This window comes from Diorhabda sublineata, chromosome 11 (genome assembly GCF_026230105.1).
Source record: "Diorhabda sublineata isolate icDioSubl1.1 chromosome 11, icDioSubl1.1, whole genome shotgun sequence".
In the NCBI taxonomy this organism is placed as follows: domain Eukaryota; kingdom Metazoa; phylum Arthropoda; class Insecta; order Coleoptera; family Chrysomelidae; genus Diorhabda; species Diorhabda sublineata.
This window is the reverse complement of record NC_079484.1, coordinates 13626841-13654196: the sequence shown is the minus strand read 5'-3', so window position 1 is coordinate 13654196 and position 27356 is coordinate 13626841. Positions and strand designations below refer to the sequence as shown.

Below are 27356 nucleotides of genomic sequence, written 5' to 3'. Positions count from 1 at the left end.
GTCTAGAATCTACAGTTCAGAGATTGGACATTCTTAATGAATCACCCTGTATATAAAAATGCATAATATAATTCAATACTTATGACGATTCTCCCATTGCATATATTATTGTATTGAAATATTACAACGTATTTCCATAAAAAATAATGTTAAATATATTTTACTCTCGTAAAACGAATATCAAACATATTTATTTATCATTTATTCAATCATTTCTATATAGATAACATGTTTTTTATTTGCCTTTTTCAAATTTATTGTAGAATTTAATTAGAATGATTCGTAAACTTCAATTATTATCCCCATTGTATCAAATAAGTTCTCAAATATTCGTAACACACAGTATATGAATCAAAACTTTCATAATCATTTACGGATAAATTAATACCTAGACAAAAATATTTAATTCAATTCAACTTCCTTTATCATCAATTTTTATTTGTCTATGTAACCATTTATTTGGCAAGTTGATTCTTATACTTTGCAGCTAATATTTTGTATATATGTTGTTAAATATATGTAGTTGTGTTTGGTTTTTTTTAAAAAATATTATTTGGTAAATTGTATTGAAATCATCATTAAACTTGATCAATACTTTTTCAATATCCGTAGAGAATTTATTAACAACTAACAGATGTTAGCAAAGTACAGAAGTAAACTTTTTGATGTAGAACTATCAATTGTTCCAAAAATCCCATTTCATTACTATCATAATAACTTTATATAATTGTTATAATTGGTAATTTCATTACATAATTGATTATACTATTGATATAACATATTTTCATTGAAATAATTAATTATAGGTGAAAAAGGTTCATTTTGAGGATTCTAAAATAAGATTTACATTGAAATATCATTCCTTTTTTAGAAACTAGATTAGATGATATAAATTTCCCTATTGAAATTGATTTTTTCCCCTCCATGTCATCTTTAATATGTTGTATAAAGTTAATCATAACTTTTACAGTTATAGTCAGTTATCAACTTATAAAAATATCAATTAATATTATACTCCAATAGTTAAATCTCATTTTCAATTGATCCTTTAATTTCATTACTATATCCAGAAAAAATCCATTTCTAAAATAATAAACATTGAGATTTGACATTTTTGTAACATATTAAATTATGTTTCATGGCAATGTTTTGTTAAAGTTCTAAACCTCTGTAAGATACAGTTTTCACTCTTAAGTATATATATATTTATGTTTCTAATGTTCTTAATTTTAGGTCTCTTCTATTCAAAAATTAGTTTTTTCAATAATTTTTAAAAGATAGATAAACATTTACGTTTCACCTTATATTTTGATAGACTTAACATTAATCGAAACGTCAATATTCATCTATTTTTTAAACATTATTAAAAAAAAACTAATTTTGAAAGGGGAGAGAGGTCTTTATCAGTGATAAAGAAAAAGTTGTTTATAATGATAATTATTAAATTTCAAACTATTTGTTATAATTTTTCATTTTCAGTCAATGTTTCAATTATCACCAAACAAGGTTATATTCACAGAACCAAAAATTTTCTCTACTTCTATAATTTGTAAACTCTAATTATTTTTCTTATATAAAATGAATGCTCAAATATTCCTAATATACGATATATGAATCATGTGATGTGTCATGTGAATCATGAATTGATTAGAAGATTAGATTAAATTATATATATCTGTCGATATATATGAAATAGTGGAAGAGATAGTGAAATTAACGAAGCAAACCAGATTTGAAGGGGTAAATGTGGAAGATGTCGAAGAAATAATTCAAGAAGCAGCGGCTAATCTTTCTAATGAAGAGCTCAAGGAGTTAACTGAACAAGAAGAAAACAAAAATGTTGACAGCAGTGATTCAGAAGAAGAGCAAAAAGAATTTTCGATGGCGTTTGTAAAAAGGAGTTTGTCTACCATAACTGAAATAATTGATCAATTCATTGAAAATGATCCGAATTTTGACAGGAGCTCAAAAGTAAGGCGTGGTGATGCTCTATCCATTTATGAAGAACTTTTAAGAGAATAACGCAAAAGAAAAAGGCAAACAACATTAGATGCTTTTGTCACAAAAAGGCAGAACACTGAAAACGCGGAAGGCTAACTAAATATGACTGACTTAGAATTTTATTTGTTTTTTTTTTAAGAATATTCGTTTTGTTATATATATTTTGTTTTTATTTTTGCAAGAAATAATAATGTGGTCTTAATTTGGGCTTTAAGAAATAAATGTTTGGTTCTATTTTTATTAAAAAAACATATATATATATAAATATATATATATATATCCCCTTTTATAGCGTTATACGCCTTTGGGTTCCTAATCTCCAGGCCTGTCTATCTTGCCAGTCGTCGACTGCTAGGTTCCTTTCGGACATTGCTCTAGTGATTCCTTGTAGCCATGTTCTAGGTGGTCTTCCCCTCTTTCTTTTTTCTTTGGGGGTCCATTCTAATATTATTCTTGGTAGTCGTTCTCTTCCCATTCTCTTAACGTGTCCGTACCAAATCAACTGTTTCTTTTCTATATCTTCTACTAAAGTTCTTTCTACTTTCAATTGTCTTCTTATTTCCTCGTTTCTTATATGTTCCGTTCTAGATATTCTTGCTGCTCTCCTCCAGAAATCCATTTCCACTGCATTTAAGTTATTTTTTTGCTTTTCTGTAAGTTGCCAAACCTCTGAGCTATATGTAATTATTGGTTGTAAAATGGCGTTGTATATTCTCTTTTTTGATTCTGGTCTAATATTCTTTTGCCACAGCACTGAGTTCAGGGCTCTTATTACTTTTCTTCCTTTGGTTATTCTGTCCCTAATTGTTTCCTCGTTTCGTCCTGTTGTTGTTAGTTTTACACCTAGGTATATGCATTCCTTACAGTTTTTAATTATTTTTCCCTCTAGATCTAAATTCCCAGGTGAATCTTCTGATCCTATACATATGTATTGTGTCTTCTCCGTGCTAACCTGTAGACCCCACTTTTGGTATTCTTCTATAAGTTTTCTAGACATGTACTCCAGATCTTCTTTTTCCTGTGCTACCACTACCTGGTCATCGGCATAGTGCAGTGTATACAAGGTGCTCTCCCCAATAGTTAGTCCCATTCCTTTACATTTTTTTTTTCCAAACTCTTAGGGCTTCATCTATGTATATGTTGAACAGAGTTGGGGATAAACAACACCCTTGTCGCAAGCCTTTGGTTGTTTTGAAGCCGTCTGTCACCTTGTTACCTATTTTTATTTTTGCTGTTGTGTCTCTGTATAGTTCTTTTATAGCCTTTATTAGAGTGGTATTTATGCTCGTTCTTTCCAGAACCTCCCATAATTTTGAGACAGGTACTGTGTCATACGCTTTCTTCAAGTCTACCAATAGTAGGTGCACTTCTTGTGATCTTACGGTTCTCTTTTCGATTATTTGTGATAGACAGAAAATACTATCTATCGTCGATCGACCTGCTCTGAAGCCGTTTTGTTCCTCGGATTCGTATGGGTGATATTCTTCACAAATGATCTCCTTTATTATTTTTCCGTATAACCTACTGAGCGTACTAGTCACTGTAATGCCCCTATAATTATTGCAGTCTTCCTTATTTCCTTTCTTGTATATGGACGTGATCCATCCTTCTTTCCACGTTTGCGGTATTGGTTCTCCATTTAGATGTCTATTGATAATTTCTGTTAGGATATTAAACAGCCTATTTGTTCCTGCTTTTATTAATTCTGCAGGTATTCCCTCTGGACCAGGAGCGCGCCCATTTTTAAGTAGTGTTATAGCTTTCTTTGTTTTTTCTACGTTGATTTTTATTGGTTCACCTGTAATCCGTATGTCTTCAGCCGGCATGTTACTATATTCAGATCTCTGTTCTCTGAGTAATGAGCGGTAATAGTCTTGCCATTTATTTGGTGATATGGTGCCTATTGGGATATTTTCTTTTCTGCCAGATCTAACATTATCTATAAATCTCCACGATTCCCTGGATTGGCGTCCTCCTAAATAGGTATCCAATTCCTTGCATTTATTTTCCCAGCTGAGGTTTTTGGCCTCTATCGCAGCGGTTTTAAATTTTGATACAGCTTCACTATATTGTTCCTTATGTTCTGCTTTTTTAGTGCTTAGCCAGGTATGATACAATCGTTGTTTTTGTTCTTTTAAATTTTGCAGTTGTTCAGTCCACCAATAATTTCGTGTTCTCTTTTTCATTTCTTTATATCCTAAGGCTTCTTTGGCTGCTTTGTGTATGCTGTCAATTACTACTTTGGTAAGATTGTCTGTTGGTTCTTGTTCGTACTCCTGTGGGAGGTTTTGGTCCAGTCTTTGTTGGTATAATAATTTTGTGCTCTCGTTCATAAGGCTTTCTATATTATAGTTTGGTATATCTATATCTGTTAAATCTTTACTGTTTTGCAGTTGATTCTTTTGTTTGTTGTCTTTGATTATTGGCATTATTAACTTAGCTTTTATCAGATGATGGTCACTTCCACATTCTGCGGATCGATATACTCTGACATTGTGCACTTTTATCTTCGTTTTTTGTTTCATTATAAGATAGTCGATTATTGATCTTAGATTTCTAGTTATTTGCGTCCATGTATATGTGTGTATTTCCTTATGTTTAAAATACCCATTCATTATTCTTAGTAAGTTATGTTGACAGACATCTATCAACCTGGAGCCATTATCATTCCTGGTATTTTCACCGTAGGGCCCTATTATCTCATGCTTCGTTTCTTTGCCAGTTCTAGCATTTAGGTCTCCCAGTATTATGATTTCTCGATCGTTACCTGTCTGAGATATTAGCTCATTTAGCGTTTCATAATACTTTTCTTTTTCATCTACCCGTGCGTCTTCATTAGGTCCATAAGTAGCAATTATTGTTATTTTGCAGCCTTTTAAATTGACATTAACTTTTATTGTTCTATCGCTTATTGCTTCCCAGCTGGAGACGTTCTTCTTATACTTCTCATGTATAAGGAGCGATATACCCCTTTTTGCATGTTCTTCTTTGTTAACGCCGCTGTATATGTGGATATATTCCCCGAGTGTTTGTGTACCTTGTCCTTTTTTCTTTGTTTCAGAGAGAGCAATAAAGTCCAGTTTATGTTTTTTAATTTCTTGTAAAATGTCATCTACCTTCGTTCTAATTCCCTGTATATTCCATGTTCCACAAATCATAGTCCGTTTTCGTTGCCATTGTCGTTTTCCATTTTGATCATCCATATTCCGAGGCCTAGTTTTCGGATTTTTAGCCAAAAGAAGTTTTTTCCAAGTGATAGGGGGCTGGCCTATCGACTTGACCCTCCTCCTTTACCCGGGCTTGGGACCGGCAGTTGTGTCCAGCGGGCTACTCAATCCACCACACCGAAACACACCAGGCGGAGTTTATTAAAAAAACATACTTTTTAAATTTAATTCCTAACCAATTTCCTAGCTATCTTCCCCTAACCCCAATATTTACATGTAAAGATAGCCTCGTTTAGCGCTGTTTCGCATTACGCTCTACTTTGATGGAACGTATCCCCCGCGTTAAGCGGGGTCTTACTGTACTTCAATACATAAACAAAAATTCAGTCTATATCAATTCCCTCTATCATCAATTTTTATTTGTCTATGTAACTGTTTATTTGACAACTTGTCATTCTTTATTTGTGTTAATGTGGTTAGTCAGTTGAAAATTTCACAGAAGGCCTACTGCTCTTCTAACCACTGATCGTTGCTTAGTAGCACTTTTATATTTCGCGCATGTATCAGAGCACGTCTCACTCGTGTCGAGGTCCATTTTTTTAGTGGAGTGGGTAGGGACACGCTATCGAGGTTTGTGTCACTATGCATATCACCATGGTGATACTGCGCAATGCCACGGCCCACCTACCTTGCGGCATAAGGCTAGTTTCCGCCCAGAATCCACCGAGACCACTGCCAAGAGAACCCATCCCATCTCCTCTACTCCTGAAAATGAGCGGGGAAGAAGACCCTAATTTCTTTTCTTTATTGTCTCAATTTAAAGCTTACAATTATTATTCTTATACAATTCTCAAACTTATATAACATATGTATATCTAAACATTACATATAATTGTTAAAACTTATATACAATCGTTTGTGTTAGTCTAGTCATTTCTGTCTTTTTGTCTGTTTTCGTTGTTTCCAGGACTCGACAATTCGTTCTTCCCAAGCTGTTGTTTGGGGTAGACTTCTTTGTTTTGGTGCCATATTGCTTGCAGAGCCCTTTATTTAGTCTGGTTCATCGTCATAAATGGTCTGTTGCGCCCATTCGTTTAGCCATTCTGCGATCGTCTTGTTGTGTATGTCTATGTCTGTGGGCGGGTATTGAATATTAAGTATCCTGAGTCTTCTTATAAGTAGGGTTCTGGCTTGCAGTGTGTCGTGTTCTGTGCAGTCATTTCTTACATGTTGTATAGTCTCCGGCGTTTGACAATGTATGCAGTTCCCGTCTGTTTCCCGTAAGTTGAAGCGCTCGTAATAGGTTTGGATATGTCCGTGTCCGGTAAGTGCTTGTATTGTTTTCCAGTTTAGGTCTGCGTGTTTATGTTTCGTATGTCTTATCCACTCGTAGGTTTTGCGTCCTGTTGATTCGTTGTCCTCCCATAGCCGTTGCCAATGTCTCATTGCACGGGTATGTCGTTCTTGTTTGTACATGTTTTTGGTGAAAAGTTCAGTAGTCTGTTCCAGTTATTCGTGCGCATCTTTCTCTAACCTATCTGCTATTTGCATTCCGTGATGTTGTCTGTTTGTGTATTGGATCGTAATCCTTCTTCCCGTTTGTTCAAGGTCTTGTTTATTTTTGGTCAGTTTTGCTGTGATTTTTGTGTTAGTGTGTGTGTGTAGTGTGTACATTGCGTTCTTTGAGTCTGTATGTATTGTTATTTCTGTCGCTGGTGTGTTGTGCGCTAATTCAAGTAGTTTTATTGTTCCCATGTATATTGCGTACAGTTCGAGTGTGTTGATGTCGCATGTAGTGGTTATCTTTATTTTATGATGTTGTTGTATGGTATTTTTTATGTATATTCCTATGGTTGAACTCTCATCTTTTTTGCTAGCGTCAGTGTAGATGTGGAGTTGTGTAGTTTGTTCTTCTTGTGTCTCGTCTGTTAAACGCAGGTGTAGTGGTCTTCTAGTCGGGTGTGGTTTGTCTATTGTGTAGGTATGGAGTGTGTTTAGTAGCGGCTTTCGTCTGGTGTATGTTTCCCATCTCGCCCCGGCGTCCGCCTGTAGGGGGGTTACCCCCGCAAGCACATGCAAGGCCGAGGTGGGTTTTGTCCTGTATGCTTTTGTTATAGCTAGTATGTAAGGTCTTTCTGTTGCTCTTAATTGTTTAATTATTCTGGAGTCTTTGTATCTATGTCCCCATATTTCTGAGGCGTAAAGTACCATGGGTTTTATTGCATGTTCGTATATGTATCGAAGTATTATTGGCTTTCGTCCCCATTTTCTTCCCGTGACTGCTATCAGTTTACTCGCTATGTCATAGGTTTTTTGCCTAATTTTTTGATGTGGTCTAGGAATAGTAGTCCTGTGTCAATTGTCAGTCCTAAGTATTCTATGCTGTCCTTGATTTGTACTGTATGTCCGTCAATTTTTAGTCTCGGTTGTCTCGTTGTTTTGTAGGGTATGAACATAATTTCCGTCTTCTCTTTGTTGTAAGTCAGTTTCTGGTTTTCAGCCCATTTTGTGCAAGAGGCCCAAATATTATTCCATTTCCGCTCTAATGAGGTTCCCGTCAGTAGGATTATTTGGTCGTCCGCAAAGGCTTGAATCATGTCCTCCATAATTAGATTCCATAGAGCCGGTCCGAGGCTGGAGCCTTGTGGGCACCCTCTGTGTGTGTCGGTCTCTATGTTTTCGGTTCGTATGTGTCTGTGCCTAAGAAAGTCGGTGCATAGTTTAGCGATGTTTCGGGGTATATTTTTTTGTCTTAGTATGTCTACTATTTGTGGTGTCCAGGCTGTGTTGAACGCGTTGCTCATGTCTAATGTTATGACCAGTGTATGTATTTTGTGGTCTCTGTTGTGTCGTATTTTTGTTATTATTTTGTCAATGGCTTCTGTGGTTGTCCGTCCATCTCTGAAACCGTATTGCCTATCGTCAATATTGTTTGTCTGTTCTAGGTAGAAAGTTAGTCTTTTTGCTGTCATTTTGTCGAGAATTTTCCCTAGTGTTGGTAGCAGGCAGATTGGTATTTTAGAGCCGTTCTTTTTTGGTAACCACACCATGTCTGCGGTCTTCCAAATGTTAGGAAAGTGTCCTTCTTGTAGGCATGCGTTATATAGTGATGTTAATTCTCTGAGGTTGTATTCGTTTGTTATGTTTATTATCTCTTTAGGTATATTGTCATTTGATGTCGCTTTCTTGTTTTTCATTATTGCTACTGTCCACTGTACTTCTTGTTCTGTGAAGATCGGATCTTCGGGTGTGGTGAAGTCCCTGGTCATATTTTGTCTTTTTTCTGTTTGTAGGGGGGTGTCGTTTTGTATGTCGTCTGGAGGGAAGTATATTTCGTGTAATGTCATTATTGTCTCCTCTCTTGTGGTTGTCCATGTTCCGTCCTGTTGTTCTATCGTTTTGAGGGAGTGGTCGGTTGTGGTTCCTGCTCTTAGTATTTTATATGCTGTTTCCCATGGGTTATCCGGGTCATTGTCGGTGAGGAATTGGCGTAATGAGTTTATTTTATTTCCTTTTATCTCTTTTTTTGTATATTCTTCTTTGTTCTCTGTATATGTTTAGTTTAATTGTTCTTTCTATTGGGTCTTGTTCTTGTTGATATTGTTTTCGTTTCTTGTTCGTTTTCTGTCTTAGTCTGGTCCGCTCTTGGGTCCACCATATTTGAGTTTTTCTTTTTTTTTAGCCCGTTTTCCATGATATTAACATAGTTGTTTTGGTATTTCTGTCCAGTCAAGATTTTCTGTAATTCTTTTAATTTGCTCGTTATCCGTGTTGTTAAAGTCATATTTTGTCTTTCTTGTTTTTTGTCGCTCATCTCTCATGTTTTGTCTTATGTTGTATGTTATATATGCGTGGTCGCTGAGTGTCTCCTCGTTGTGTACAGTCCAGTCCGTTAAGGTTACTTCCTTTGTTATAGTTAAGTCTACCCAACTTTTCCCTCTGTTGCTGATAAATGTCGGTGGGCTGTCGTGTGTGTTATCAATAAAGTAGGTTTTCGTCATTTGGCGTCATTTGTGTCTCCTCCCCATCCAGTGTTTTTGGCATTGAAGTCTCCTGCTAGTATAAAGGGGTTTGTTATTTCCTCTATTTTCCTTATGTGTCTATCTAGTCTTTTATTCCTATTGCCCCCTGGTTCGTCGTATATATTGATGATGTGTATTGTTATGTCTTGTAATTGTAATTGGATGGTTGTGGTATTCTCGTCAGTCATAGAGGTAATCGTCATCGGTTTGTACTTAGCCTTTGTGATTGTGCATGTTTTACTATGTTTATTGTGTCTCGTCATTATGTAGTTAGGAGGTGGCTTTATGTCGTGAAATGGTTCCTGTATTAGGATTATGTCGATGTCTTGATCATTGCATGTTTGGAACAGCTGGTCTGTCGCTCTTTTACCTCTTCCGCTGTTATGCTGTATAAATTTTATTGTCATCTATGTTGGTGTGTGTTTGTGTGTTTCTAATTTGTCTTTTGTTTTGTGTGTGGGTGTGTTTTCGTAGTTAATATTGCGTCTGATCTCGTTCAGTTTTTTTATGTAAATTGGGCAGTTTCTATCACTTGCTTCGTGCCTAGTTTGTGGTAATCTAAGCATTCTGCAGTTGTGGCAATCTACATCTATCGTTGTGCATGTTTTTGGGTCATGCACGTCTCCGCACCGGAAACAGGTGTATGTTTGGTCAGTGCAGTATTTGGCCGAGTGTCCGTATCTACTGCATTTGAAACATAGGGTCATTGAGAGGTGTTCCTGCGTGTAAAGTTTCGTCAGGTCGATGTAGATGTATCCTTTTGACATGATGGCCCTGAAGATGTCCGCTGGGCACTGAAGCAATATGTTTTCCTTGTAAGGGTTGCGACATGGTCTACCTCCGAGTCTCTTGCATTCTGTTTTGATCCTATTCCCGAACTGCTGTTGTAGATCCTCGTTTTCATTCAGTAGATCTTCGTCTTTATTCCATTTGTACGCCTGTGATTAATACTATCGGGTCTTGTTGTGTCGTCATTGATTTTGTTTTAAGGTTTATGTTATTTTCTAATTTTTCTTTTATTTTTGTTTGTGTATCTCTAACTTTATTTACAAGTATTATTCCAGTTTTGGTTCTTCTTATGGTTTCTATCTCTGATGGCTTGACTATTTTTTTGACAATATCGAGAGCTTTCTGAGGGTCCTCTGTGTCGTTTTTGACCAAGGTTTCGAAAACTCTCGGTATTTTCGGGGGGGGGGGGAGTTCCAGGTAGGTATTGGTAATTGTGGTGCTTGTGCAGCTAGTGAGGCATATGTCCTTCTTGTGGGTGGTGTCAGGGGGTTTAGGGTGTTATTCTGATGGATGGTTTGAGGGTATGGGGGTGTTGGGGTTGCGGTCTGTGTCTTGTTAGGTAGTGTTGACATTTTATCCAGTCTAGTTTCTAGGTCGTTTATTTTGTTTAAGATGTCGTCTAGTTTGTCGTTATTGTTGTCCTTCTTGGTTTTTAGTCTATTGATCGTTATTTATTGATCAAATGCTACCGCTATAAGTGTATGAATCAGTTGTTGCATTTCTGACATTGCTTCCCGTACGGTGAGTTGGTCTTTTTTGGTGAAGCTAATTTTTCCCCTGGCTTCCGGGGACCTCCTGGTTATGGATTGTTCTACTGCTACTGTCAATCTTCTTGCCCTTTCCATTATCTCCGTCATGCTTGTTCCTTGTTATGGTCTTGTGTTTGTCTGTCCCGCTTCTTCTTCTGAGTCTGTTTCTTGTTTTCTTTTGTATCCTGGTGTTCTTTTCGGCGATTGTACTAGTTTTCTATATTTGAAAACAGGTTCACTCTGCGCTCCCGATATGTCTTTTTTCCCGCTCGTGTCCGTGTCACTTTCGTTTTCTGTTAGGACCATGTTTATAATTGCGTTAACGAGAGCAGTATTTGTTTATCAGTTTATGATTAAAAATGTCACTATATCACTGTGTGATGACTTAACCTAGTAAATGCTTTGTTTACGCTAAATATGTCTATGTTACACCCTATAACTATGTTTTATACGATAAGATAAAAAAAGCCGAATTTGGTAGGCGCACCAAGTTCGGCTATTAATGTTTTAAGTTTTCTACTTACACTGAGTCCAATGTCTCTCTTCCCACTCTTGCCCTGGGCGACTGCTCAGCACTTTGTCACGTGTCCGCACTTATCGCACTTTGTTACCACTTAACCTTGACGCAGGCCGTCAAGGTTGCATATTTTTGATTTTTAAGCCCTACTGGGGCCCACTGGTCACTTCCACTGGAGCCCGAGTTACTCTTATCGGACACCTTGTCAACACTTAATTAGGCGCACTAACCATGGCGATAGCGTCAAGGGTGCATATTTCTGAATTTTGAGGCCTATTTGGGGCCCTCACGAGATCACTGTCAACCAACACCACTGAAGCAAACGTGTCCGTTCTCTACCGAGTTCGGATATATAGTGAGTGGGTAGGGACAGTGAGAATCTCGTTAATCCATTCATGCGCGTCACTAATTAGATGACGAGGCATTTGGCTATCAGAATTGTGTCTTTTCGCGGTAAGCCGCACGGACCTGGACAGAGACAGTTCTCAACACTTATCATCATGCAGTCAAAGTGGCCTGTCACATACAAGGTCCCAAACCCCACCTCTTCCATTCGACAGTCCCTTCAGTGGGGACTACGTGCCACCCTGGTTTGTACTCCTTTCCAAAGCGGGGCGAAGACATTGTATTTCCCAGCTGTTATTGGCTGGTGCGCGTATGAAAAGAATCCAAGACATCCCCAGTCCCCGTTCCCAAGTACCAGGTCTGGAAGTGCATAGTGGTCTTCGATAGCCGAAGGTGTAATAATAAAAAAAATAAAAATAAAATATTAATTCTACCTATATCTAATGGTAGTACACCTTCGGGCGAAAATCATATGTAGGCTTCTTAGGTGGAATAGATGTTTCATCAGACTATTTAAGATTGAGCCATAAAATAGCGATGAATGGAAAGGCTGCCAATAATAGTTTTGGTAATGTAAGATCTGATGTCCTGCTTAGAAAAGCCGATAATACTTGAGATGATGATGAGGAAGTGTGGCTCGCTATAAATGGCGTTCTTATTCAGAGCAGCTAGGGAAAGGGAGCTAGGTCCCTCCCAGCTGACGGCAATGTCACACACTATGGCTCTTGAACCCATCTGGAGCACGAGATCGGGTTTCTTTAATGCGCCGTCGATACATCTAATGTGGGGTTCAACTTCTACTACCGATCCTTTCTTCTCAGCAATTTTTCGCGTATGCGTAATGTGACGCAGGACATTTTTGCAATACATTGCTAAGTACTCATTATGGGACTTGTTGGGATAAGCAAGTTATACCCAGGCCGCCACCTCTTATAGGGACATGGAGATAAACATCAGCACATGTTCGGTTCAGACCCAGAAACTTTCTAACGGATACTCTGATGATCGTATCAGCGGCTTTCAAAGTCTTCTTGGTGACTATGGCGCTTTGTAATTGATCTTGTATGCGCGGCAACAAGAAGTGTTTAAAGATATTAAGTTTCTGTGCCGGTTGAAGTCCTGCTTTGTTTATTCTATCGAGCTGGATTTTGAGGTCGGAAATGGTGGATCGAGTCTGTCCCATGACTCCATATCGCCTGCCCAGGTATTTAAACATATCCTGAGGTGTTAATTGGCGGATGAACTGACCCTCTGCCACGAATAGAGGCTTTAGAAAGGTCCAACGACAAGATGTTATATGGCTTAAATCTACGTTTTCTTTCCTTGATGAGCGTTTGAAGTGAGACGTTATTCAACAGGACACCATCGATCTTCATGAAACCTCTTTGGTTGGCGTGTATCGGTAACATCGAGAAGCGCTTACTAAGGACACGATGAAACACCCTGACAATGACCGATGATATTGTGATCGGTCTCCAGTTATTAATCAAGCGTCGGTCCCCCCCTTTCGGAATAAGTGTCGTTCTGTTCCCTCGGAGCACCTCGGGAGTAACTCCAAAGATAAACATGACATTATATAATAGAACCAATCTCTTCACAGGAGCCTTTTTAAGAGCTAGTAGGGGCACTGAGTCTGGACCAGCCGCCTCTGATTTTGATGTCTTAATGGTCCAGAGGATATCTGACTCTGTAAATGGCTGGTCCAGGTAATGTTCCTCTTTTTGATCTAAGATTGGTACGTTATCTAGGAGGGAGGGACTTCCGAATATGCCCCTGTACTCGGACTCTTTTGACGCAATGTCAGGTAGTACATCGTCCCCCCAGAGCGGTTTCCCGTCTAGGTTATCACGCGCCAAAGCAGCTCGATCGGATAAATATCGTTGTTGGACGACTTTGTATTTATATGAACGCTCATGGTTCCTGTTATTAAAGCCTGGGTCCCTGCGGTTTCCATTTGCCTTCGTTTTGGGCTTCCCAGTCCCTGCTTCTTTGAAGAGAGCATTAGTATATTCATTCACCTCTTTTCTCACTCCCTCTCTATGGCGGTATAGGTTGGTGAATTGAGAGTAAAGGAATAATGTGCTATTATAAGTTTTCCATCCATCATTAGCGTGCCAGTAATTATATAGAAACGTAGAGATAGTATTATGCCGGTGTTCTATCGCAATGGGTACGAACTCCTCAGAATTTGGATTAAGACTTAGACGATCTTTAAAGCTTGAGTCCCTGCCTCGATCTCTAGGACTCTCAAAAAGAGAGAACTCCACTAACATCACCCTCTGCTTCCTCTTGGGGCCGCGCGTTTTCGTTCTCAAGTTGTTCGAGAACATCTTCGCGGGCCTCGATGTTGTCTTCTTTTCTGAGGAATTCGAGGAGTTCCTTGTATCTATCCTGTTTTCGTCTATATTTGATGGAGTCGATTGTGCGGTTAGGATAGATACTCTGGAGATGTTTATTGATGAAACGGCCAGTATAGGCAAGTTCATGTTTGGCCATTTCTATATAATCTTCATCCTCGAATTCAACGGGGGCATTAGGCTTTTCGTAGAGGTTCTCAAGCTCCTCATTGTACTCCATGGGGTGTGCTCTCTGCATGTGTTGTCGCATTCCAGCGTAAGATTTATATGTTTGTTTTCATATGGAGCAAACATTGCCGTGAGCCAGGGGTGCACTCCGGCAGTGTAGCCGTCTTAAATGGGTCTGAAGCCCAGTATCAGTGGCGAAAGTTTCACCACATATGCACAAGACCATAGTTCTAGGACTGAAACTAGGTCTGTTGCAAGTTCAATTCAATTGTTATGGGATAATTGTATAGACAGGAAAAGACTTGTCTACCACTTAGATAAAAAGTCGGAAGGTGTACTATCCCTAAAACTAAAACCCCCAGGAGTCTGGAGTTGGGCCCGGTCCGAAAAAGGAGCCAGATAGGTGATCGTGGGGCAGTCTTCGGATGATCCCAATCTCTTAGAATAGACAAGAGGTTGCCGTGTTGGATCAAGACCAAGACCGACTCTACCATGGGGAGGTGTACAGAACTTGATTAGTAGGGGCTGCAAACTTTAAAAACTCACAACCGGGGTTTCAAAGGCTCTGAATTAAACAGTGTAGGTCGCCCTGTCGCTTTCGAAACGCCTTCAAAAATTCCGGTCGCAATACTCTCTCCGCTACAGTTCCTAACCCTTAAGAGAGTCATAGTTACTCCCGCCGTTTACCCGCGCTTACTTGAATTTCTTCACTTTGACATTCAGGGCACTGGGCAGAAATCACATTGAGTCAACACCCGTTCCAAGACGGTTCCGCGGGAGGCCAAGGCACGGGACCGAACTCTGATCCACAACCATCACAAACTCCAACCGAAAGAAAGAGATGCTCCAATTACTTCACATCGCCCAGGCCCGGCACGTCAGCCGTGACCCACTTCCTCGCCAAGCTCGACACGCCCCGATCCTTATCCCGAAGTTACGGATCCAATTTGCCGACTTTCCTTACCTACATTATTCTATCGACTAGAGGCTCTCCACCTTGGAGACCTGCTGCGGATATGGGTACGAACCGGCGCGAGCCTCCACATGGCCCTCTCCTGGATTTTCAAGATCTGGACACCGCTGCAACTGTGGTGCTCTTCGCGTTCCAAACCTCTCCCGGTTAGAGGATTCCATGAAACTCGAACGCTTATGCAGAAAAGAAAACTCTTCCCGGATCTACCGACGGCGTCTCCAGGTCCTTTTGGGTTTTTATACGTTTATTAGTGTGTATTTTTGTATGTACGTAAATAAAGCTACACCACATCAACATCGGCTTTCGCCTAGGGCTTAGGATCGACTGACTCGTGTGCAACGGCTGTTCACACGAAACCCTTCTCCACGTCAGTCCTCTAGGACCTCGCTGTAGTATTTGCTACTACCACCAAGATCTGCACCGACGGCGGCTCCAGACTTTTAATTAACTGAAACCGTGTTTTTGAAAACCAACTTTATTTCTGACATAAATTCTATCAACAACTTCAATTACAAGACTGATGTTTTTTTATTACAATCGTGAATTTTATAATCTTTTAGTAAACACAAGCTAAGCAATTCTACAATAAAATAAGTTCTTAATCAGCACAATATACTGTTCACCTAAGGGCAATGGCGTAGGTGACACCTCCCCTTTTAGAAGGAAGCTTCTCCTGGAAGCTGGATCCCATCTTCTGTTGCCTGCGGGTGATTCTTACTTGTCCTTCCTGAATGATTCCTCTTATACAAAATCCACAAGAAGGCCAAGATCAATGCTATATAAAGAAGAATAGTCCAAATACTGGGAATGTGAAAATTAGTGTTTCCCGTATTTATTGGCGTTACCAGTTGATTTGGAATATCCTTTAATTTTAAACCTTTTAAATCAATCTTCATTGGAGAAACGTGTAATTGATTTAATTTCAAATTTAATTCATTTATTACAAAAGGTTGTCCAAACGTTTTTTGTTGAAATATTAACTCTTGGTTCCTAAATATAATTTTACATGATGAATTTTCTATTAAATAAATGCCTTTAAGAGTTCTCACTTCAGTTTCTTGCTTACATTTTATGATTAATTTTTCTTCTTCAGGAAATATTGTCAAAAATTGATTTATCTCCGGAATAATTTCAATGTGATTCTCAATTATTTCAATTTTTGTAAATCGACAATATGTAGAATTTCCTGCTAGAAATATGTTTTCTTCGCATCCATAATTATTATTGTCTTGCAAATGGTTAGGACATTGAAAAACATTGCCGCGAGTACAAATGTCATTTAGAGGTTTAATGACATTATTTGATTTAAGTAAAAATTTTGAATTAGGTATTAATGTTACGTATTCTGATTCAATTTCTGTAGGTGTAGGCAACTTATAAAAAAGTTTAAATAAAATATCATAGTTAATGGGTATCGATAAAAAATATTGTATTTGGTTATTTTCTACTTTACAAACTACGTCTATGACGGCTTCAAATTCTAAAATATTTTTATGTTTTAATTCAAAGGGTAAATCCGCTTGGTAGTAATAATACACTTTTTGCAACTCTACAAATAAATCGTGAGATTTTATAATACTTGGATGTAAGTTTACAGAAGGTCAAGGAATTTTCAACCGTTTCTAAAATGTCTGGAATTACATTGAATGTGATAAGAAGTTCGTTGAATAACTCTTTCAAATATTTAATATTTTCCGCATTTGCTTGAATATCTAGAATATCTCTTATCTCAAATATTTTCGTTTTTAATAATTTTTCATTATACTGAATGTCCTGAATTGTCTTATTAAAATTATCAATTATTTGGCGACTAACAGAATATTTCATTCTTATTTGATTTTGCAAGTTTTCTTGGTTTTGTTTTAAATGTTCCATAATTGAATTAATTCTTTCTCCATCTTCAAAATCCAAGTTTCCTGTTATTGTTTTTACTATTGATCCAAGACCGTTAATTAACCCTCTCTTTGGTGTATCTAAGGTAGAATGAATATAAATGTTATCAAATTTTTCTTCTATACTATTCCTAGTGTACTCTATTATATTTAAAATATTTTCCCTTTAAGAATGAAAAAATGTATTATTAGACATACTATACTTCACGTGATTATATTGTATACTTAACTTATTATATTCTACGAGTAGTGGACTTAAATTATAAAAATGAACAAAAGTATGACTGGATTTCTGCAGCTTGGCATATCCAAGATTTATGGGAAGTATTCCCAAGTTATGGGTAACATCTTTTATATTGACTGTTGCGTCTCCGGCGGTGACGAACCTAAAATAAATTTATAAGGAGTCTTTTTAGGACGTTTTATGTTTGAAAGATGAATATTTTCTGAAGTATTTTTGTGTCTAGTAGCGATTTTAGCTGTTTTTAGTCGGGTATTTTTGCTTTTGATTTCTTCACTTTTATATTTATTTTTGGTTTTACCTTGTGCCTGTTTATTACGTACATACACTTTAGTGGGTATTGTATCTGGTAATTCTTCACGGCTTTTATTTGCTTTAGAAATTACTTTTGATTTATTTTCCTGTAATTTTTTATTTAAATTCGAGTATATAATTTTCATTTTATCTTTATGATTTTGTATATAATTATTAACTACTTGTTGATCAATTTCTATATCGAAAGGTGTGTTACTGGTTATGTGTCCGGTAATTATTTCGTTTGGTTTCAATTTTGTTACAGAATGAACGCTATTAGTATAGGCTAATAATGCGTAAAGGATTTTATTTTCAATCGTCTCATTTTTAAAATCTTTTTGATTATTCAAAAGTCTGACGTGTTCAATAATCGTAGAGTGGAATCTTTCAGCAATTCCATTCGATTCTGGATATTAGGAACTTATGAAATGAATTTTAATTTTATGCGTTTCTAATAGTTCTTTTACAACAGAATTTTTTAACTCAGTTCCATTGTCCGAAATTATTTGTTCTGGTATACAGTGGTGTGTATAATATTTAATTAGACTATGAGCTACCTCCATTCCTTGTCTAGATTTTAATTCATACATTTGACCATATTTGGAAAATGAATCTATTATCATAAGAAATTTACTATTTTCTAAGGTTATCGTATCTAAATGCAAAATTTGAAAAGGTTTAGTAGCTGTGGGGGTAACATTTAAAAATGGTTTTATTGGTTTTCTATCATATTTGCTTAACTGGCAAACTTCACATTCGTTTATATAAGTTTGTATAGATGCTCTTTGATTTGGCCAGTAATTCAAAGCTTTTAATTGATTTCCAGTTTCATCTAGTCCTCTATGATTAGTCTTACCTTCGTGGTAATTCTTGAAAGTGATTTTGTAGAACGACGCGGAATTTTTCATAAATTGTGTCTTCGAAATAAATAAAATATTTAGTTTTTTGTACTATGTATTCTTTCACGAAATTAATGTCATCTTGTTCAAAATTGTTTTTAGATAATTGCACAACAATTCTTTGTTTATTTTCATACAGTTTCATAATAGTAGGTACGGCTGGTTCGAAATTTACTTCTGAAAATATTAATTGGTTTTTATCAACATTTATCGCTGAATCTGAAATTGGTATACCAATTACAGGATTTTCCTCATTTGTATGAACAGTTATATCTTCGTCGTCATTCTCATTATTATTACTTTCATTATCTGTTTCAACTATTAACGATACATTGTCGTCGGGAGTTGATGAGAGTTTTTTATTAAATTTATCCATATAAACTAATAATTTTTTAGAACATTGAGGTTCTTGTAATTTAGTTTCATTGATATTTATTTGAATTCTGGATAAACAATCGCTATTGGTATTTAAAGCACCCTTTTTGTATACGATATCATAATCATATTCCTCAAGTTTCAAGCTCCATCTAACAAGTTTTGAACTTATATCTTTAAGTGAGAATAACCACTGGAGTGGTTTATGATCGTTAACTATTGTAAATTTTCTGCCAAAAAGATAGGGGCGGAAGTATTTGGTTGCCCAAACTATGGCAAGAAGTTCTTTCTCGATTACAGAATAGTTGCATTATGAATCATTTAGGGTTCTGCTGGCGTAAGCCACAGGTAAATCAGAGCCTATTTTTCCTTGGCTTAGAACAGCACCTAAAGCATAATTGCTGGCGTCTGTGGTAAGATTAAAGGGTTTTGTAAAATCTGGATATTGAAGTATTGGTTCATTCATCAACAGATTTTTACACATTTCAAAGCATTCGACGTAATCTGTATCATTTACATTGATAAATGCATTTTTTTTCAGACTAATAGTTAATGGTTTAGTTAATTTTGAAAAATATTTTATAAATTTTCGGTAATACCCTAGAAGTCCAAGGAAACATTTTAATTGTTTTGAATTTTTTGCTATTGGAAATTTTTGAATTGCTAAAATTTTATCTGGGTTCGGTTTTACACCTTCTGGCGTGACAATATGTCCCAGACATGCTACTTCTTTTCGCAAGAATTCGCATTTATCAATTTGTAATTTAAAATTAGAATCTCTTAATCTATTGAATACTTCTTTTAAATTTGTGATGTGTTCTTGTAAAATGGTACTGAACACAATTATATCATCAAGGTACACCAAACATTTTTCGTCCTGTATACCCATTAGGATATTGACCATGACCCTTTGAAAGGTTGCATGAGCTCCTTTCAGACCTATGGGCATGCGCACATATTCATAGTGCCCATTTTCTATATTAAAGGCTGTTTTCGGAATATCCTCCTGAGCAATTTCGATCTGATGGAAACCAGAAGCGAGATCTAATGTTGTAAAATATTGACAACGTCCAATCTTATCTAGTAACGTTGTAATATCTGGCAATGGATATCGATCTCCAATTGTGATCTCATTCAGTTTTCGATAGTCCAAATGTTGCTAGATCATGGAGAATTGGATGGTCTAATAATATTATCACTTAACATTTTCCGTATTTGATTTTGAATTTCCGTTCGGTGAATCTCAGGGTACCTGTATGATTTTGAATAAACAGGTATTTCATTAGAAGTTTTAATGTGATGTTTTATTTTACTTGTGAAGGTGAGCTGATTTCCTTCAACATGAAAAATATCACTATATTCTTCAATTAATTTTAATACAGATTGTTTCTCTTCGGAATTCATATGTTCAGTTCTAACTTTCGGAACATCAAATTTAACATTTTCACAATAAATTTCATTAAAATGTGAGTTGAGGGTTTCTTCGTATTCATCGAATGTCTCAACACTAATAGAAGGGCTTAAATCTACTCGAAAGTTGGATTCTGAAGGATTTAAAATTGTACATAAAGCTATATTATTTTCAACTTTTTTTAAACATTCCGGGATTTCTAATTCCCCAATTCGTGTATATGGTATAATAACATTACCATTTTTTACATTTTCAATATTTAATTTAATTACTTGTTCACAACGTGGAGGCACTACTATACAATTCGTGGATCCAGTTTTAATGTCAAAGTAATTCAATTTAATTTGACTATAAGGAGTCATAATCAAATTATTATTTAAATCGATAATTGCATTAAGTATTTTAATTAGGTATTTAAATTATCCAATCCTAACAAACAATCCAAATGATCGTGAAATTTGAAAACGCAATATTCTAAGTTGAGCGGTTGCCTATAATTAAACATTTTATAGATTGGAATGAGTGTGCAGAAATTTTGTTGACTGCTACCAAAGGCAGATTTTACATGGAAGGTTTTTTGACATTTTTTGAAATATTTCTCAGCAACTGCTGGTGTCACAAAGGATCTTGTGCTACCAGTATCAATTAAAACTCTAAGATTTTGTTCTGGAAAAATTATATAGGGTAACACGCTTTCTGAATTATTTAAGTTTAACAATTCGATAATGTTTGATTTGGTTTGGAGGCTGGTGACTCTAAAAAATTATCGGATTTCTCATTAGTGCAATCAGAATCGTCTATATTATGGAGTTCTTCCGAGATAAAATTTCTAGGTTGATTCGGATTGTGTTGGAATCCATTTTGATAATTTTGAGGTTGGGGTCTAGATGTATTTATTGTAGACATACTCATTGGAGTTGGGTTAGGAAATCTTTGGTTCTGGTTGGGTTTAAAGACGTTTCGACCATTATTAGAAAGGTTTGTATTATTCCTATTAGAAGGAGTGGATGGATGATTTTGCGGGTTTGATGCGGAATTTCGATTAGTATTTTGATAATTCTGCATAGAATTTTGCCTAAGAGGTGGCTGCCTTCATGCCACATTATTTTGGAAAGTGGTTTTATTTTTATATGAATTATTTTTCGTATTCAAGGATGAAAAAACATTTTCCGGATGATTATTCTTGGTCATATAAACTTGAAAATCATTTGTAAGTACATTCAAATTTTCTGGATTTTTCATACGCATGTGCCTAAAGGTTCTTTTAAACCGCGTAGCAATACTCTGAGAGCCAAATTTTTAAAGTAATTACCCAAAATTAAATGTTCACTAACATTAGAATGTGTCATGAGATAAGAAATTTGAGGATTTAATAAATTTTGAATTCTATTATAAAATTCGAAAGGCGTTTCATTACCTTGTTTCATTTCTGAAAGTTCTATATTTAAAGTGTAAATATCTCTTTTGTCAGCGTAAGTATTAAGAAGTGCATCTTTTAGATTTTCCCAAGTTCTTATCGTACAAGAAGAAATGTTTATGGCTGCTTCACCTTTTATTTTTGCTAAGATGCTGGACATCAAATATTCGTTTTGAAAATCCCCTACATACACAGTATTATAAAACTTACTAATTTCTCTGAAATTTCTATACACCTAGGAAGTAATGCATTGTTTCCATCAAATTCGGTTATCATATCAAGATACACTTTTTTTACAATAGGCAATTGTGGAGTAGCAATTTTATTAAAATTTTTCGTAGAAAAAAGTTTTGGTGATGCTAAGTTAAATTTTATTTTAGTATTAACAGAGTTTGATCCTGAATTTGAGTTAATTGAATCAGAATTTGAATCAGAATCGTCAGATGTGTCAAGTAAAGAATTAATATTTCTTCTATCTATATGACATAGATAGAATGAAGATCCTTTCCATTGGCTCGGACTGCACAGGAACAACCAATATCCTCTTGATTCTTCCGGTTTCTGGCACAACACAGATCTTCTAGTCGAGTTACTCAGTTCGCCCAACTAAGAGTTCCAATAATTTAAATTTACTTATTCGAATAGTCAACAAATCGTAGAAACGAACTGAATGTTATATGCTTTAACTTTCGATTGACTATCCTACTGACTGCGCCACTTAACTTTTAATTAACTGGAACCGTAAATTCTATCAACAACTTCAATTACAAGACTGATGTTTTTTTATTACAATCGTGAATTTTATAAACACAAGCTAAGCAATTCTATTTGTTACCCGACAACGATTAGCATCTACATATATCGTCCGACCATCGTCGGGACGTTTGTATTCTGGTCTCTTATTATCACCGATGTGTAGGGAAGTATGGGTTCTATAGGGTTTGGGAAAAAATTTTTTACATTGGCGAACATATTTAATTGTCCGCAAGGCGCATGGACGTGGAAATCTCTGACAAGGCTATATAAGATGCGTTGCGTATTTTTATCTGGTATATACGCTTGTACAATAGCATCGACGGTTTCGACGTCCAACACTTTGTCATCGGTTTGCATAGTTAAAACTATGTGGGCATGAGGTAAGCCTCGTTTTTGAAATTCGATGACGTAGTGGTAGTTTTTAACGACACCAAATATTTGTTTTTGCTTTAGGTCGTCCATCAATTCCAGCAATTTTGCGTGGAATACTCTACAGACCAGATCCGGTCTTTTCTCCCATTTTTGATGCGGACCAAGATTATCTATAACTTTGGGCCACCGAGGATACACGTCATCGTTATGAACAGATCCGGTTTACCGTGACGGGCGATGACCGTCATAGCATCCAGATATTGCCTTTGACGATTCCGTTCGCCACCCTGAAATATTGATGGTAATATAACTATCGATTTGCCGATTTGCGCTAAATTGCGTTCTTGGCGATTGATATTTATACGACGCAAAACTGTTTCATGGGCGACTCGAAATTTTTCTTGGTTTTGTCGCAAATACCATAATCTACTAGATTCTATCTTACACCATGCATCAACAATATATTGTTGATACAATTTTCCTCCGCATTGTAAGGTAGGAAAACCTTCACGAATTTGTGTACGGTACGTGTAAAATTCGCCGAATGTAATGCTTTTGGTTTTGTTATTTCGATTTAGTCTTCTGTCAGAATAGACTAAATCTTGAGAATAACCATTATCTCCTTTGGGAAATAACAGTGGGTAAACCATCGGATCTGCCAATGGAGAGAGATTTTTTAATTCGTGATGCCTCATATGAGGCTGAGATGCAGAAGGGTTATGTGGATACAAAATTAGATCCACTTGGAAGGGAGGCTCGTCCCCTTGAAAGACTGCAGCTATTTCGCTGCGGCTTTCGGGCAAATTATAATTTCGACGTTGATTATTGATGTTTCCTTTGGCAACGATACCCACGATTAATCTACGCTCGGAATCACCGTCTTTATCCAATTGTCGTCGCCGACGTTCTTCGCGCACCCTTTCTCCGACGGTTTTATAAGCTTGCATATATTTATCACATGCCCGTAATGATTCTTCTACTATTCTCAAGGTAGCCGGAGACATTCTAGATTGTAAAAATTCGTTACGATGTTCGAGCGCCTCTTCGCTATCGAGAAAATAGTAGTGATTCAAAGTGGGATTCCTAAGATCTTGAGATTTCGGTATCCCACCGAGCATATGATAAATTTGTCCGCAAATACTAAAGCAACAATGTCCTTGTTCCCCTCGAAAATCAACACTAGGCTGACTGGTTTTAAAAGAAGCCATCGCAAACAAACTGTTGATCGAACGAATTTCTTGTCTAAACTCTGCCGAAGTAGAGTACAAATTTTTTATTGCCCTTGGCCATTGACTCAAATTCGGAGAGTGTAGGCCCCGACCTTGCAACAACTCAAACGGACGTTTTTGCGATTTTTCTTCTCACCAACAAAAAATAGAGCATCACAGTGAGGACAAATTTCATTTAGCGGACCCATATGAAATGGATTCTCACCGAGTTGCTCTAATTGTTGGTTGTTTGAGTCATTGCAATACGATGAGTCATTCGTAACGGTACAACAGCGTGTCTGCGACGTCTTTGTCTTTGCTGAGATGATTGTCGAACGGGAATAGAAACAGGAGGTGGCATCAGTTTATTGTCGGACAATTCCGGTTGTATGGAAATTTGCAAGTTACTGACTGACATGGAGGTACGACTTATTGAACTTCTTTGAGAACGTATCGAACGTTCAGTCAAAGGAAATCGAGAAGTCATAGTATTATTTGCCAGATCAGTATAAAATCGGACCAAAGATACAGTAAGATAGCGATTTTGATTTTGAATTCTTCTACTACTTCTTTTAATGTAATTGAAGTTTTGTGAACATAATTTTTTTTTCAATGGCATTCTTAAAAAATAGATTTATACTTACTAATAATTTATGATTATTTTTATAATTTCTTGAAATCTGTAAAATGGGAAAAGTAATATATTTTTTGTATATTCGAAAAAGAATAATAATTAATTTCATAATTCCTAGTATAATATTATATATATTGTTATGGTATGATAATAGTGTGTTGATGTTTATTTTTATAAATTTTATTTTAAATAAAATCAGATTTTAATTTGGGCGCCATTAATAATTATTTGAATTTCTTTATTTTATTATGTTATTATTATTTTTTTTTATTCTCAGGGTATTATATTGTGAGGTCAAATTAAAAAATTTTATTGCGATAAATTGTTATGGTTATAAGGTCAGATTATAATAGTTTTAAGACCGGGTCTGTTCTTTATAATGAATAAAATATTCAAAATATACAATTTCTTAACTAGCTATTACAATTATTTTATTTTACAAACATTCATTCATTCATTCATACTCATAATTACACTCATAAAACTAAATTATATGGAAATATGAACTCAAATATTATATACTAAAGGAAATACTTAAACTTAATAGAACAGTACCTTAAGTGTTTGTTATGTTGTATTTTTAATTTTTTTTTTTTTTAATTGGAAATTGTTACGGCCTTGCAGAATAAACAGATACTCCGCTGTAGTTCCACTCCTGTTCTTTTCCTTTTCACAACTTCTTTATCTTGGAAATTGTCCCTTTGTGAGTATTCTCACTTATTTCACTTTATTTAATTGTTTTCACTAATTTCTTATTACTACACTTATACAATTATTAATTATCAATCCTTTGAATATTTTATGCCTTTTTTATCAAGATTTTAATTTTTTTTAAATTTCAATTAAAATTATTTTTCTCTCTTTTCTCTTGCCAAAAAAGAATTTTCTCTGGTTGTTGATTTTTTTCTTCATTCTTTTTTTTTTTTAACAAACTTTTTTTTTTCTTTTAACCAATGATATTTATTTTAAAAGTTAGTTACTAAATTGTCATTTCTAAATTTTTAAATTATTGTGACTTTATTCAAATAATATTATTCTATAATTTCTTTGTTGTATTTATTTCATTCCTATGTTATTAATATTATCATTGCAGTTGTCAAAATTTTTATATTTTATCATTTATAACCTTAAAATTTATGTTGGTATGTCACACAAAATTTTGAAGTTGGTGCTCCTGTTTTTATCTGTCAATTTATGGATTAAATTCTTTGATTATACAGGATTTGTCAAAATTAAATAATAATTTAGAATATAGTGTTGGCCAAAACTTAATATAAAGAATGTTATTCATTTTATTGTGATAAACTGCTCTAAATAACCGAATAACAGAACTGAACTTATTGCTTTATTTATATCTTATTATTATTTAATAATTTATTTTGGATATATTCATACCATAACAATATATATAATATATTATTCATTGACTGGTAAATAATTAGTTGAAATTCGGCGGTTTCAAGTTGTATTATTTCTTATTGGAAAGGTGGCAATGAAACACTAAATTGGATTAACTTGAATATATTTCCCGAGCTTTCGAATACTAACCAGTATGTATTTATAATTTGGGAATGAAATTATGTTCAAATACAATAAAAGAAATATTTACAAAAGAATGAAAATAATAAAATTTTTCACTCACTTTATTAAGATTTTCGGTGGTTTTAAATTGTATTAATTTTTGTGAAAATTTTAAATTCATAAGTTCCAAAACTCAATATTCAAATTGATGTTGATAGAAATATTTATTAATTGAAATATTGATTCTGGTTACTACAGGAATTTTTATTAATTTTTAATTGGTTAGATAAGAAGAAGTTGTAGTGAATGATGTTCAATATTGATTGATTAATTTATGGATAACATTAAATTTCAATAGGTTAGGTCGTTATGAATATAGCCGAATATTTATTGGTTAGAATATGAATGACATTTGATTTTATAGGTTAGGTCGATATGAGTGAAATTGAAATTTAAATGTTAGGTGAGGTTAATTGGTTGTTAATAGCGTTGGATTTTTATAAAATTTGTTTTTTCTAAATCTAAAAGATATGCATAAATTACATTAAGTTTATTTGAATCAGTTTTCTTATTAAGACATTAATCATTTTAGGCAATATACACTGTTTCTAAAAATAGACGTTTTTTGTAGTTTTCTTTTAGTTGTTAAAACTTTTCCCAGATTTTTAATTCATATTGTGTCTTACATGATAGACATGAGTTGCTAATGAACATCTATCAAGATATTATTTGACGTTTCGACTTCTCTTTCAGTATTTATCAAAATATGATATTGACACTGAAAATTTGCGTATTTATATTAATCAATAGACCATCTCAATCATAAACATCATAATAAGAATAAAATCAAAATAGAATATGTTCTAATAAGAAAAACTAATTTTTCTTTAGTTCTAACATATCAAATATGGAGCAGTACTCAATCAATTAAATTATTAGTAATTTTATTAAATTTACAAAATAGAGCTATAAATTTTACTTATATTATTTGGGTCTCTTTCATCAATTATAGCTTTTTCGATTTTATGAATATGAATCATTTCTAAAAATTCTCTTTTCGTGTATTAATCGTAAATCAAAATTCAATACAGTTTTAAGTCTTAGAAAAATTGAGATTCAATGTTGAATTATCAATTGAAACACCGTTAAATAATTTTTTCAATTAGATGCATGGATAATGGATAATTGGAAAGCAATGCAAAAAATATATTTTTCAAATTTACGAAAAAAATTGAAGGAAACAAAAAT

The 27356-nt window shown here is 35.1% G+C and overlaps 2 protein-coding genes across 2 annotated transcripts; both read right to left on the bottom strand.

Moving 5' to 3' along the window:
* Nucleotides 1-2059: 2059 nt before the first annotated feature.
* Nucleotides 2060-5204, bottom strand: LOC130450459 (craniofacial development protein 2-like). The gene is made up of 2 exons (XM_056788837.1): nt 3696-5204; nt 2060-2077 (listed from the first exon to the last, which is right to left on the bottom strand). Exons 1-2 carry the CDS (start codon nt 5202-5204, stop codon nt 2060-2062), a joined length of 1527 nt encoding a protein of 508 aa, XP_056644815.1.
* Nucleotides 5205-22915: 17711 nt separating this feature from the next.
* LOC130450457 (uncharacterized) lies at nt 22916-23953 on the bottom strand. Its single transcript, XM_056788836.1, has one exon. The coding sequence runs from the start codon at nt 23951-23953 to the stop codon at nt 22916-22918; it is 1038 nt and encodes a 345-aa protein (XP_056644814.1).
* Nucleotides 23954-27356: the final 3403 nt, after the last annotated feature.

What these genes read in the sequence shown, in the direction of transcription:
- LOC130450457 (XM_056788836.1), bottom strand. Translation starts at nt 23,953, where the DNA reads ATGGCTTCTTTTAAAACCAGTCAGCCTAGTGTTGATTTTCGAGGGGAA.
- LOC130450459 (XM_056788837.1), bottom strand. Translation starts at nt 5,204, where the DNA reads ATGGATGATCAAAATGGAAAACGACAATGGCAACGAAAACGGACTATG.